This window comes from Macadamia integrifolia, chromosome 2 (assembly GCF_013358625.1).
Source record: "Macadamia integrifolia cultivar HAES 741 chromosome 2, SCU_Mint_v3, whole genome shotgun sequence".
Lineage (NCBI taxonomy): Eukaryota > Viridiplantae > Streptophyta > Magnoliopsida > Proteales > Proteaceae > Macadamia > Macadamia integrifolia.
The window spans coordinates 42,917,759-42,931,499 of NC_056558.1; the positions used below are offsets into that span (position 1 = coordinate 42,917,759).

At 36.4% G+C, this 13,741-nt stretch overlaps 1 protein-coding gene across 1 annotated transcript; it reads left to right on the forward strand.

Moving 5' to 3' along the window:
* The first annotated feature begins 244 nt into the window (after positions 1-244).
* Positions 245-12,706, forward strand: LOC122072247 (protein FIP1-like). The gene is made up of 14 exons (XM_042636834.1): positions 245-454; positions 998-1,085; positions 1,251-1,359; positions 3,188-3,237; positions 4,174-4,240; positions 6,557-6,629; positions 8,206-8,261; positions 8,369-8,465; positions 8,753-8,837; positions 9,043-9,105; positions 10,458-10,517; positions 11,714-11,806; positions 11,992-12,054; positions 12,196-12,706. Exons 1-14 carry the CDS (start codon positions 399-401, stop codon positions 12,301-12,303), a joined length of 1,068 nt encoding a protein of 355 aa, XP_042492768.1. The 5' UTR covers positions 245-398; the 3' UTR covers positions 12,304-12,706.
* The last annotated feature ends 1,035 nt before the right edge of the window (positions 12,707-13,741 follow it).

A 13,741-nucleotide genomic window follows, 5' to 3' on the forward strand; every position in this document is an offset into this window, starting at 1 on the left:
TTACATGAGTTAGGTATGACTACGTGTAATCAGAGTTCACCTTTAAGTCTGAACTGTAAAATTGGTCATGTTCAAGGAGTTAAAAAAAAAAATTGTTACATGGTCATTTAGAAATTTTGATTTATATATATATATATATATATATATAGAAAAAAGGAAGTGTGATATATGAATATAGGATTAAGAGAAAAAAAAAACATGTAAAAAAATTTTTTTCTTCCAAACAAAAGATTTTCCCAAAACAAAAACCCAGAAAGGACTAGCTTTCCTTCAACAAAGAAAAAGGGGTGAAAGAACCAACTGGTCTACGCCTCAGCGTCTCAGCGATTGCTATTAACTGCAGAAACAATAAGAACGAAATGGCTTAAAGTCTCTTTGTTTTTCGCTACTAACAGATAATGGCTCACGACAGGCACGGTTCGTCTGCCGCCATAACCCCCGAAGAAAACAGTTTGTAAGCTTCTTCTATTTACTAATTTTTCACTTCATCAATTCCATTTCAAAGATCAAATTTCGTAATGGATGTTTGAAATTCAAGTTATAGATCTATATTATTATGTGTTTAATCCGTCAACATTTCTTTACGAAGAATTTCAGAGTCCAATCGTCGATACTTATATGTGAAATTCGCAGTTTTAACGATTTGATTTTTAAAATAATTTACTAATGATGTAATTGTTGAATGTTGATTCAGTAAGGTTTGTTCTCTTCTTGTTTTACTCAGTCTGATCAAAGAAATTGCTATATTGTTAGTATTTGAAAAAAAAAAAAAAAACAGAAGAGGGAGCATCAAGTGCAAGATGCATCACAGTTGATGTTCTACAATTCATCCTTGAACTTGTATGTTAGAAGAGGAGCCACTTTGTAGCTACATTTTCCTCTTTTTTTTTTTTTTTTTTTCTGAAATTTCGCTTTGCTAGAGTTGCATACTTGTACCTATTACCAAATTTTTGTTGCCCAATTACTGACAGACTGATGAGAATATTTGTTACCCTAGGTTTGTTGACATACTGCATGAAGCTCCTTTATATGGTCATAGGAAGCCTACGAGAATCCTTGGGAGTATTTTATACTGCATCCTATTGGCAAGTACACGTTATTCTTTGAGAAACTGCAATTTTTTTTGCATCATTCCTTCATCTTGGATGCTCTTATTTCGTATGGATAGATATGTTAGCCAATAGTTTTTAATTGATTTTTTATTTGAAGGAAGAAATCAGTGGCTGATTTTTTTCTTCTTCTATTTCTAGGCAGGTTATGCTATCGTTGCTGTAGCAGCTCCATGGATATTTCTCCCCATAGAGAGATTGATCCCGTCATTGCTTTGCAGTTGCAATGCTCTTCTTTTGATAATCACAGGTTATTTGCTGGAGCTTTGTATTTAAGCATACTTCTTGTTCATGCATGAACAGTTATGGTGGATGAATTTCTCAAGAAAAATATACCCACTAGTCTGGTCGCATTCCAGCCTAGGTTCTTTTTTTCTTGTCCATGTTTTTTCCTATATAAAATCCCTCTGTTCATATTTGTTCTGTGGAAAGCAGTCAAAGCACATTCTAGAAAAACAAATTCCAGAAAGAACAATCACAAGTAAATACAAGATTTCAAGACAATGTGGAAAATTTCCTTTAGACAAGGAGATTTCAACCCTGTGACAATAGTTACTTTTCCATGGAGACTTTCATTTTCCCATGAGAAATGCTGACCACCAGAGCAACACTTCCCAAACCCTTGCATCATGCTCGGCCGACATGATACAGGGTTTTAGACTTATTTATAGATTTGCAAGGTATCTAGTAGTGACACTTTATTCTCTAACAAAAAAACCATAGCTAAACTAGAATTGTTGAAAACCAACACCAGAAAGGTGTCTTAACCTCTAAAATGTTGAAGGAATTCTGATCACCAAAATCTGTGCTCCCAAATATTTGTGATATAGCTGGGTGGCTATTGTATAGCTTCATGACTGTACTTTTCCTACAGAACCTTAAGAAAAGTAATGGCTTGAATTCTAGCCACACACTCAAACACACTATACTTTCTATATGCTTATTTAGGGAATCCATACGGTTAGATCTGTGCTTGGAATTTCCCTTCTTCATTATCTTGCATTTTTATTTAATTTCAGCCATAATTTGACTATCAGGAACTGTCACTTTGTGGGGACCATGTAATTTTGTTGTTACATTAAGGGGACATTTTTCTTATTTTTGGAACTTTATTTCTTAGCATAGACATTAGAATTTCTCACCATTTCTGGGCTAAAATATTTCTAACAAGTAACAATTCTGTGTTGTCTTCTGGCAGCATCCTATGTCATACACTCATACTTTTAATTCAGAAGTCACGGATTGCTGCTAATTATCTGAAATAAACTGAGTCTTATTCCAGATGATTGGATTTGGCCACATGAATTTCATTTTTCATTTCAACTATATTTAAAGTCATACTTTTGTTAATCTAGGGCCATCTACATATTTTCTCACCACTTATACGCAGCTAATTTTTGGCCTCTCCTTTTTTCTTTCAACTCCTCTAATGCATCATGTCAATCTTCCTCCCTTATGTGTTAAATAACCTTGGTAGTACATGCTTAAATTATCTCAAACGATCTTCCCTCAACATATCGCCTAATGTTGCCACTCCTAATTTTCCTCATTTATGTTATGAATAGTAGTAAAGTTTTTATTATTTAATAAGGAGAGCAAATGCAATGGAGCCCCCATTGAACAAAGAAAGAGAATATAGCACCACAAACAGCAGACTAACTGACATTGGAATCACTGGACTGAAATGCAATAAAACGTAATTCTCCCCTAGGAACTCTAATCATAGTAAGAGAACATATTTGCAGACCTAGATCTTCAACCAAAGATAGGCATTCTAGTTGGTTTCGGGCACTGGTCGAGGAGTCAAGATTGAATGATCTTCATCTTCTAGGGGCCAAAAGCATGTCCTTGATCTTCTATAGTATACATTGGTAATTGCTCCGGAAATATGGCACCGATATAATTATTGAACTACTTTCTTCCTTCCTTCTCAGTCCTGGTTGAGTATCTTCTACCATAGCATGGTTGTGTAGCATAACTTCTTTGTAGGCTTATGATACCCTCCACCTACGAAGTGGGGCTTCTGCTATTGGCTGAAATTGGTTCTTAGTAGAATTCATGTTTGATTATGGTTTCAGGCATCTTTCAACAATATCTTGTTTACCAAGTCCAGAAAGTGCGTTTGCAGGTAATTTTCATTGCCTTGTCCAGTAAGTAATTTACGGATGCTTCTTTCATTTAGTCTACTTTGGCCTTATAGCACACAACAAATGCAAAATTGTATATTCCAAGCATGTGGTGGAGAATCCTAGAAACAACACTTTAAGATTGGTTAAAATCTCCATAGATTTATTGGGCTTATCGACTTGCGTGTCCAACATTGAGTAGCACCCTGCAAGATAATAAGAAATTTTGTATGATGAAAGATGACAATTATCATATTGTATTGCCAGTGTATTAAGAAAAGCTAAGATGTTGGGATCTCTTTCTTGTGCAGAGTCCCACCCCTCCCCCCCTCTTTATTTATTCACAAGAGGGGGAATTAGGGCAAGAGAGTGAGGTGTCAAGAGACTCAAGACCATCACAAGCACAAGGCTTTCCCACAATCTGTGCTAATTTAACATTAACATGATTTAAAATAATAAAAATCATGAAAATTGAGAATAGTTATAAATGAAATGATTCAATTGTCAGTTCTTGTAACATGATGTGAATAAGTGAATTACATGAACTTTTGTTCATAGAAAAACTCAAATTCTGTTGGATTAGATGATGATCCACTCTAATCCTTCAGTTGACACGTCTATGCTTCTTCATGTAGCCCAATGCAAGTAGCTGGGATTACGCTTAGAGCTTAAGCTTCTCAATGATAAGACCAAAATAATGTAGCTTTTCTTTTTTGTAACGGCTTTTTCATTTGTTTTTATTCATACTCTTGTTTTTGAATGATGTCCTTCTCAGTGAAAAAAGGGCTTTTCTTCTGTGTGTGGTGGTCAGAGAATATCTTCTTCTGTTATACAAGTTCTTGTTTATTTTCTGGTGCTCAAAACAAGTAACAATTTAATTGGGACCTTGGTTGAGATCGGTTAAATTAACATGAAATGTGTATTTTTTTATTTTGTAGGGTTACTATATTTTCAGCCAGAGGTTGAAGCGCGTTACTCGTCTTCCTTTTGCCACTGTTTCTTATGGTGCGTTGTTGTGTACCTTTCAGTGGTTCTTAGACAACTCATTTCTAGTATGTATTGATGTTATCAAACTTGTACAGGTGCAAATAGTAGAATTAGACTGACATGGAAGTCAGATATGTCGAGAAAAGATTTAAGTTTTGGAAGGGGATTTTCTTGATACTAATTATGTTTCTTTTGTTTATATATATATATGTATGAATATATATATATATATCTATATGTATGAATATTAAGCATTTATTGAAAGGAAAAGGATGTCGAAAATTACATGGAACCAGTAATCAGTGTAGAGAAACAGTGAACAAGCATATTAGATACAATACTACAAAGGAATAGATGGCTACACAGCTAATAAATGATTGCATCTATCTGTTCAGCTAGTAAAATAGTAGTTGGTCTGCCTCCAATTGGGTTAGACATTAGGTGAGGTAATAGGTCAAGCTTCTCTTTTGTAGTGTGATAATCTCCAAGGGCTTCTTCAACCTTAGTAATCCTTCCAATAACCAGTAATGAATATGAAGAACATGATTTGGCAGCCAACAAATTAGCAGAGAAAGCCATGTAAACTTACTTGGTAAACAATTAGCGAAAATCAAAATTTTTGGCTCATCCCCTTTCCTCCCTTCCACAATGACCCCCCCTATGAGTGCCATCCCCATGGCTGACCTCCCTGGTGAGGTGCTTCCATCTCCCAGGTCCCCTACCCCTCTGTCATGCCCTACCTCTGCCATTCCGAGTTCCCACTACCCCCCACTTCCCTCCTTCAGGCTCAACTTAGAGTTCTTTCTTCAGTCCAGTACTGGTTCATTCTCAAGATGGTCTCCCCCCCCCCCCCCACTTCGTTGCTCCCTCAATAGTTGGGAGCTCCAAAGTTGACCACTGTCCCTCTGGCTTACTCGATGATGAAGCTACTCTTTGGCACGATTCTCTGGTTGAGCATTTCTTTGGAAGCTGACCTCCGTTCCCCATAGTCAAGCTTTCTCTAACCCAGTAATGGAGATTGCAAGATCATGGTTAAAGACGGTGACTACTTGTCCTTTGAGCAAGACGTCAAATATGAATGGACCCCCTCATCTGCAAGCTATTTGGTCACGACTCTGCTCTGTGCTCTCCCAAATTTCCCTCTACTTTGGATCACGAAGAACCACCTTTGGCCAACACCTCCACCAACCCCAACCTCTGGAATCACCAATCCATTCACTACCCTCCTCCATTGTACCCGCCCTGTGTCCCTAGAGCCCAAGGTGACCTCCGCTCTTGCGGTCATGGTGGAACCAAGACCCAAAATCAGCAATCCATTCTTGTTCTTTGACTTCAGAATTTAATTCTATAAGCCATTTCTAAGTTGTTTCAGAATCAGTTTTCAAAATTCAATTTTTTTTTTCACAAATTCTAGTTTCCTATCTCAAATGGGATTTCTCAAAATCTTTTTACGTGAAATTGATTTCTGAAATTTGATTTCAGTTTACTGTTCTATTGTTAGTTCCGAATCTTGTGATGGTTTAAAAACACTCTGATTTCAGAAAACCTCAGTTTCGGTTCTACTTCCAATTTCTGATTTCAGATCATTATTCTTCTGTTACAATTGATTTCTCGTTGCTACTCTCTCTGACTGGGGATTATTCTTTGATTTTGAAGCTTTCGGAATCTGCCATCAACAATTAATTTTGAGTTGTGCTCCCTCCTCTAGGATTCTTCAATTGCTGGTATCCAACCATTGGCTTGCCCTTATTATATTTGGATATCTTGTTCTCCCAACTGAACAGTCCATTCAACCAGAAAACTGGCAGTATCTGACTCGTTGATCTTCTGTTATAAAATTTCGCTTGAACGTGGTTTCTTTTCCTTCACTGCAATTTTGGTTTTAGTGGGAATTCACATCCCTAATCCTTAGGTGACCCAGAACCCCATCACCGGCCCTTTTCTTAATATCATTTCAGGCCTGCTACAACCATACTTGATTCTAAGTTTCACAGAATTTCAGTTTTGGGTGGTCAAAACAATTGAAATCATGTGAATTTCGGGTGCATGGAATTTTGGCCAAAGTTTTGGAATTTAGATTTTTGGGCTGAAATATTTACAATTTATTCATTTTATTTGGATATTTGAATGTTTTCCTTTCGAAGTGTTTTTTTCTTTCTCAGAGAAACGGAAAAACTAAATATACAGACATTCCTTATTGATTAATTCTGTTATAGTGGTTATGCTTATACAATTATAGAGATTATGGTCTATTTATGTACAATTTTTCTTCAGAAATGATATTTCAGGACAATATAAAGTTTTGGACTTTAATTAATCTGTTGATTTGACTAGGAACTGCTGCAATGCTACTTGTGATGGTCTGGCAACCCCACTTCAATATTCTCTCTCTTTCTGCATTGCTGAGGTAGCTATTTCATTTTGTTATTTGTGAGTTCCTAATTGTTATCATTTTCATGTTCTGTGCGCTATCCATTTGCTAAGAGCCTAAATTGTTCATTCTGTCGTGGCTTTGTATTTTCTTGTCGTTAGTATTCTTATGATCATATTATGTTTTTGTAATATATGGAAAACTACTTCTGAATCCTTTATTCTTTGTTTATTCTCTAGAGTCTAGAGTCTAGACATTAAAAGTCCACTGATGCCGTTGAAGAATGCAAAGTGCCATAAAAGTTCCTATGCATTAGCCAAATGTATTTAGAGTTTAGATTGGTTTAGCAAGCAAATTGGTGGTCCCCTTGCAGCTTCTACAAAAGTTAATTTGTCAATTTACAATCATTAAATGAACTTTGTTCCTATTGGTGATAGGTAGATACACCAGCGTATGGTTCTAGATATATGGGAAATTGAGGAAGATGTTACTTATAAAATTAAGGCAGTTTGGTTGAATAGTGGAGTACTTTGGAGTTTTATGTGATTGAAAGCTTCCACTAAAAAACTCATTGGGATTTTATAGGATTACCATAAGACTAGCGATTTTGTATAGAGCTGAGTGTCGGCTACGAGAAACAAAACATAATTAAACAAAGTGTAGCTGAAATGAGGATGTTGATGTGGATGAGTGGAAAAATTAGAAGAGAGAAAAAAAAAGAAATGAACAAATTAGAGGTGATTTAAAGGTGGGTGGAAAATTGATAAGAGAATTGTTTGAGGTAGTTAGAGCATGTACAGTAGAAGCCACTGAACGGACCGGTAAGGAGTGATATTTTGTAGATTAGAGGAGTTAAAAGAACTAGGAGTAGGCGAAAGATTAACTGAGTATTGACAAAAGATATCGATGCCTTAAGTTTTAACTATAAATTTTGCTTTAAACAGGGTCGAATGGTGAAACAGGATTTCATGTCGCCGACTCTATTTAGTTGGGGAAAAAGCTTAGTTGAGTTGAATATTAAATGAACTTTTTTTTTTGTTGGGTGAAAAAAATAATAATTCAAAACCAAACAAGGAGAATACAGGGGGACCCAAGAAATGGGGAAAAAAAGAAAAGAAACAATACGAAGAAGCCTCAGCCCTCAACTAGAGGGAGCAGGCAAGGGATACAAAGAAATGGGAATTCATCAAGAATCAATTATTAGCCTATTCTGAGGGGAATCCATACACCAGGAAGAAGCAAGAGGAAGCACATCAAGAATTGATTTTGAGTCTCTTTTGAACTTGCGACCATTAAGACAATATCCTGTTTCATAAAAGGGCGTACCTGGTTCACGAGGCTCCTGCATGTGCGAAGTCAGGGGGTTGAGAATTACGGAGCATAAGACAATATGCTGTTTCATATTCTCCAAAATTAGATGGAACCATTGTTAGCTATATCCAGGGGATTTTATTAAACAAGTGTGGGGTGCCACTTTGTGTCCTCTTTACTTTTTGCTTATATCATGATTGAAATCTTGCTTGTTATGTTGCTATATTTTGTTTTGTTTTGCTTTGCTTTGTTTTTTTTTTTTTCACTTATAACGTCCTCCCTTATTTGTCAAAATCAACAGGATAATCATGTTTGTTGAAGTCGTATGTGCTGGATCTTTTATAAGTGTCTATATCGGTACAAGAATTAACTCTAAAAATTTCCTTCTATTATGGTGATTATATTTCATATTTTGTTACTTCTTCTCCCAAGTATCATTTACATGCATATGTTGGTATTTGCAGGGAATATACATCAATACAACTCATTGAACTCTCAGCCTGATGTTTTGAAGTCGTTATATTCTGCACTTCAACCATCAAGCTCTTTGGAAGAGCTAAGGAATGGCTTATGCTCCCTTTATATCAAATTTAGTTTCTTCCATTTTTCCAATCAAGTTCAATAACTGTGCAAGCTACTCACTAATGAGTGCTTCTCATTTTAGCTATTGTTTGCTTAGACTCCATCAATGCACTTTTTAAGGTTTTGATATTAAAGGCACAGTGAGTTGAGCATGGATGTTTGATCGGATGAGTAGAAATCTCCGTTTACTTCCGTAAAACCAATTAATCGGCTTTCGTGATTAGTTAACCTAAAAGTTATCATTTCCTTCTGTTTGGTTCAAACAGGTATCATGATGGTGGCCGACTATCTGATCAGCAAATGGCTTTGTTGCAGTATCAGCGGGAAAATCTCCATTACTTGAGTGAGGAGGTATGCCTCTAGATTAAAAACCAAGTTTGATGTTTCTTATATGGTACTACACCTCATAATCTACATCATTTGTTTTCTACTCACTGATAATTAAATTGGCCAAAGAGAAGTTGTGCTGTGAGCTATATACTAATTTGATTAGTCAATATCTGCTGGAAAAGTTGGCAAGATAGTTGTTTATTGATTGCAAACCATTTCTCTTCAGATTCTTCGATTGCAAGAATGCTTGATCAAATATGAGCGCTCTGATGATGGAAGCACACCCCAGGTAATCATCCTGCTAACAAAAAAAAGCTCTTCATATGATGAACCGTGCAAAATTTTGTAGTCTAGGATAATGAGTGAGAGCTTAAGCTGACATGTGATACTGAGGTGTTGTCAATCAGAAGTCTTATACTCTGACCTGATAAAGTGTTGAGACATTGACCCATCAAGAAAACCAAATTAACTTTCTAGATTGATATACATGGATCTCTCCCACTGAAGATCATTTACTCCATCTACATAATAGAAGCAATATAAGGTTTGTTTTGTTAAAAGATACCAGAGATAGTAGTGTCAGTTTGCTCTTTCTCCTCTTCCCCCCCTGCCCCTTTTTTATGGATATTTATCAGGCATAAGTGGGACCCTAGTCATTGATGGATATCTTATGCAAGGTCTTTATATGCCTGGTGAAGAAAGAGAATGGAGGATACATAACTAAAGTTGACTTTATTAGGCATAGATAAGCTTTGACTTCCCTAGTCTTCTGAAAGAGAGTGCACTGTTGGGCTAAAAAGGTGGAATTCTTAACCTCACTAACCAAAAAGAAATGCATTTTAAACCTGATTGATTAGCTGTCTGGATCCAGTTGTCCAATTGGTCGCCTTAGATAATAGGACCAATGGGTTAAAAATGGGTTTGTGCCTCAGGTATTGAACGATCTAGTCTAACACAGGTGTGGGCTTACAGGGCTAGGGCTCATAAACCCTTTATTTCATTCATCAATAGAGCCCAGTCGGTCACTTTTGCGGGCCAGGATTGTGAAGTGGAAGTCATAAAAAAGAGATGTTTCTTGGTGCCTAACTTTTTTTCCAGTGCTCAACTCACCACCAGGACCAAACCTTCAACTTTTGCCTCCTTTAGATGTTGCTTTTGTTACTCCATCAGAATCCTACCCAACCCATTGCCACCACCTATTGTTCTAGTTAGGGGAGGGGTCTTATGCTTTGTGGTGTTAGGTTGTGTATTAATAGTGTAAGTGAGTAGAAAGCTACACAGATGAGATGGCTCTGGTTGCTGCTCGACTTAAACCTGACAGTCTTAACATTGCCAGCTTTGTTGTTAAAAAAAAAAAGAAAAAAAGAATTGGCAACATTAGGGAGAAAAGGCAGGCAAAACACACACACACACACATGCATGCACAGAGGGGTTTGTGAGGCTTCATAATTCTAGGTTTTCTTTGAGAAGCCCTGTATTTGAAGTTTTATATAGGTCTCCTGGTTACACCTGCATTGCATTCCCTCAAGATTTGCCCTTATCAAGTCGTAGTTTTGATATTGAATGTCAACTGGTATTTCATTTTGAATTGAATCATCCATTTGGAGAGTATGAAAATAGTACTGCTTGGGATTTCTGTAGGTTGATCTTGTCCATCTTTTAGCAGCTCGTGATCAAGAATTACGTGCCTTATCTGCTGAGGTAATACCGACTAATGCCATTTGGATTATTTATTTATTGTAATCCTATTCCTTTGATTTTCTCTTGAACCTTGGTTATTGATAAACCATGCTGTGTGTTTTACAGTGTGCCCAGTCTTGTTTCATTGCTTCTATTTATTTTTTATTTTTTTCATATTTTGAAATTCTTGATAAATTTCTGTTAACTGGTGACTGCATCATCAAACTGTAGGAAGTAGTTATGTTGGAGATTATATTCGTGTTCTAAATTTTGAAATTTTTTGTCGGTTCCTGCTATTAGTTTGTTCATTAACTGGTGACTATGTTGTCCACGCAATAGCTATGAACTAGTCATGCTCGTGGAAAATGTTTGGACCTTATCTATGGCAGAATTGAATCATTGAAGATGTGTATCATGTACCGAATCATATGACCGAGTCTTGGATCCATTTCCACATTTGGATGCCTATCCTCAGAATTCCCTAGCATCAGACTTTTCCTTTTCCTTTTCCTTTATTGGCATGATCTTGTTTATGATGAGAATTTCCCTAAATGGTTGCTCGCTTGTATACTTGCATATGTGGCTCATGCCTCATATTACATTTATATCTTGATACTGCTGGCTATGCCTTATAGATTAGAGTCTAGGTATATTCTGGAATTTTGATTGATCGAATATCTCAGGGATATTCCAAATCATGGGATCCACATTTCCAGTTTCCTGTAAAATCCAAATACCATATCAATTTGATAATGGGCATAACTCTATACTAGGATATCTACTATGTATTTGCCCTAGATTATTCAATTGAAACTTGTTTCTGTAAGAACCTAAGCTTCTGCTCTGTTTTCATCCTCACCTTCTGATTATGAGAAGGAACTTCAGTATGCTGTCAAACAATTCCATCAAATACCATGATTGGAGTCACTTGGCCTCTTTGCACCCTGATAGGTCTTGCACCAAAAAAGAACCTTGGGATTGGTGAAATCCCCCAGGCTAAGTATCCCAACCTGTTATGGTTGCAGTTACTGGTAGGGATCTCACTTATGACACTTGTTCACCAAGGTTTTGCTAAGGAATCTCACTTATGACACTTTTAAACCAAAAAAATAGGTGTAACTTGGTCATTATCGTGGTTTTTTTTTTAAACCATATATATACATGCCTTATTCAAGCCACTGTTCTGGGACACTACTGAGGAAATTTGAAGACTGCAGATGAATCAAGTGCAGTCAGAGCTACGTCTTGCTCGTAATTTGATTGCTGAACGGGATTCTGAGATCCAGCGGATTCGCACGACCAATAATCAGGTATTCTTCCAAATATCAGTGCCTAGTGGTAGATAATAGCTTCAATTTATTTGTTATATTATATTTGTAAGTTCCTTGCTTTTTGTTGGATTACCGTGCTAGGTGATTTTGTATCAAACCATCCTCCCTTGTTTTTAGTTCCAGATTTAAAGGTTCATTTATTTATGGTAAATTTGCTGGAACAGTATGTTGAAGAGAATGAAAGACTCAGAGCTATATTAGGGGAATGGAGTGCTCGTGCTGCAAAGGTGAATAATTGATTTTTTTTTTTTTTTTTTGGTAATTGGAACATATCTGACTCTTTTTGTTGTTTCACTTTTAAATTGATTTTCTAATTTTTTTTAATGAGATTGTAAAGCTTATCTACTTGTACATTGAATGGATTAAAGCTTGAACGGGCTTTGGAGACAGAAAGGATGTCAAATTTGGAATTGCAAAAGAAGCTATCGAAACTGAGAAACCAACCAGCGGAATTAACTAAAGACCATGGAACTTGAATTGCTGACATTTGACCTTCGAAGCTGACTTCATCCATTGCTTCTCTGTACAATTCTCTTATGTTCCTTCTTTTCTTTTTGTTCATATTTTTACAGAGCAGTAGAATATCTGATGTACAGTTAGCTTTAGGTTGTAACTGCATTTTCTTTGAAAAAAATCAGTGAAAAGCACCTACTATAGGCCTGATGGAAAATCCATTTGTTGGACCGGATCTCTGATCCATTTGCCACTTTAATGGCTTAACTTTTGGGTGGACTATGATTAAAAGGGTATGGATGGGGACCGGCATGGTCTATTTGGGAAACGATTCTCTTACACACACTAAATGACGTTGCTGAGCTCCTTTGTATGAAACATTTTTTCACATCTGATTGGTGCATTCTCCTATATTGCCTGCTTAAAGAATCCTCTCATATTTCATATCATAGTTTCAAATGCAGAATAGTTAACTGAAAAATTAGATATTATATGTGACGCTCAAGAAATAGCAAGTGTATCAAATCTGTTTAAGAGATAGGTGAGGTATCCTCATCAAGAGAGACAACAAATATCAAAGGTTTGAGAGATGGATGAGAGTACAAACTTTAGTCCCACTTCGCTTAGGGGGGAGGTTGTTAGGTTAATCAATAACCTTTAATTTTCTGAACATGGTATAACACGTTTTAAAGTTTTGAAGTGGCTGGATTGTTATATTATAAGTAGTTCCATGTTTTACTTATGACATAGTCACAAAATATATATAATAATGGGATTCCATATTATTTCCACCAATTTGCATGTTTTCAGTTGTATATTTTGTCTTTATGCATTTTGATAATTTTCATTTATAGGATATGAATTTTGATAATTGAAATTATCAAGTTGAGTAGAGGCCTAGAGGGACTATTTTCTCAAAAAATAATAGGTCATGTAATAGGCAGATCCATTGAGATTGCTCCCATTTTGGTACATGTGCCATTAAGTACGAAAGTGGCAGGTCGAAGGTGATCCAAACCTCCTTTGTTCATGTGTAAGGCTGGTAATAAGCGTGTCAAATTTTTGGACTTTTGCAAGAATGAAAGACTATTTTTATCATTTTTTTGTCTTTTTAAATCAGCAAATGGGTTTCAAAATTGGCATGTGCCTTCTCTTCCAACTCAAATAAATCTTAAGACTGATCTACTAGGTCTGCGCGAGGGGTGTGGGAGCTGCCTTCCCTATCAATACCAACAGCCCAGCTTCATTTTTTTCACATGATGCATATAATAGAAGCCCTTCACCGAAAAAAAAAAAAAAAAAAAAAAAAAAAAAAAAAAAAAACATATAATAGAAGCCAATCTCCACCTCCAACCAAACCACGCGCCACCCCCCACCCCTCCACGGCTCCACCCCAAAAAAAAGAAAAAAAGAAAAAGGCTAGCATGGTTTAAGTAAGCTGAATCCCCTCCATGGACATGA

Coding starts and splice junctions, on each gene's coding strand:
- LOC122072247 (XM_042636834.1), top strand. CDS start 399: ATGGCTCACGACAGGCACGGTTCGTCTGCCGCCATAACCCCCGAAGAA. Junction 8,466..8,752: donor AGCTCTTTGGAAGAGCTAAG/GAATGGCTTATG, acceptor TGGTTCAAACAG/GTATCATGATGGTGGCCGAC. Junction 10,518..11,713: donor TACGTGCCTTATCTGCTGAG/GTAATACCGACT, acceptor TGAAGACTGCAG/ATGAATCAAGTGCAGTCAGA.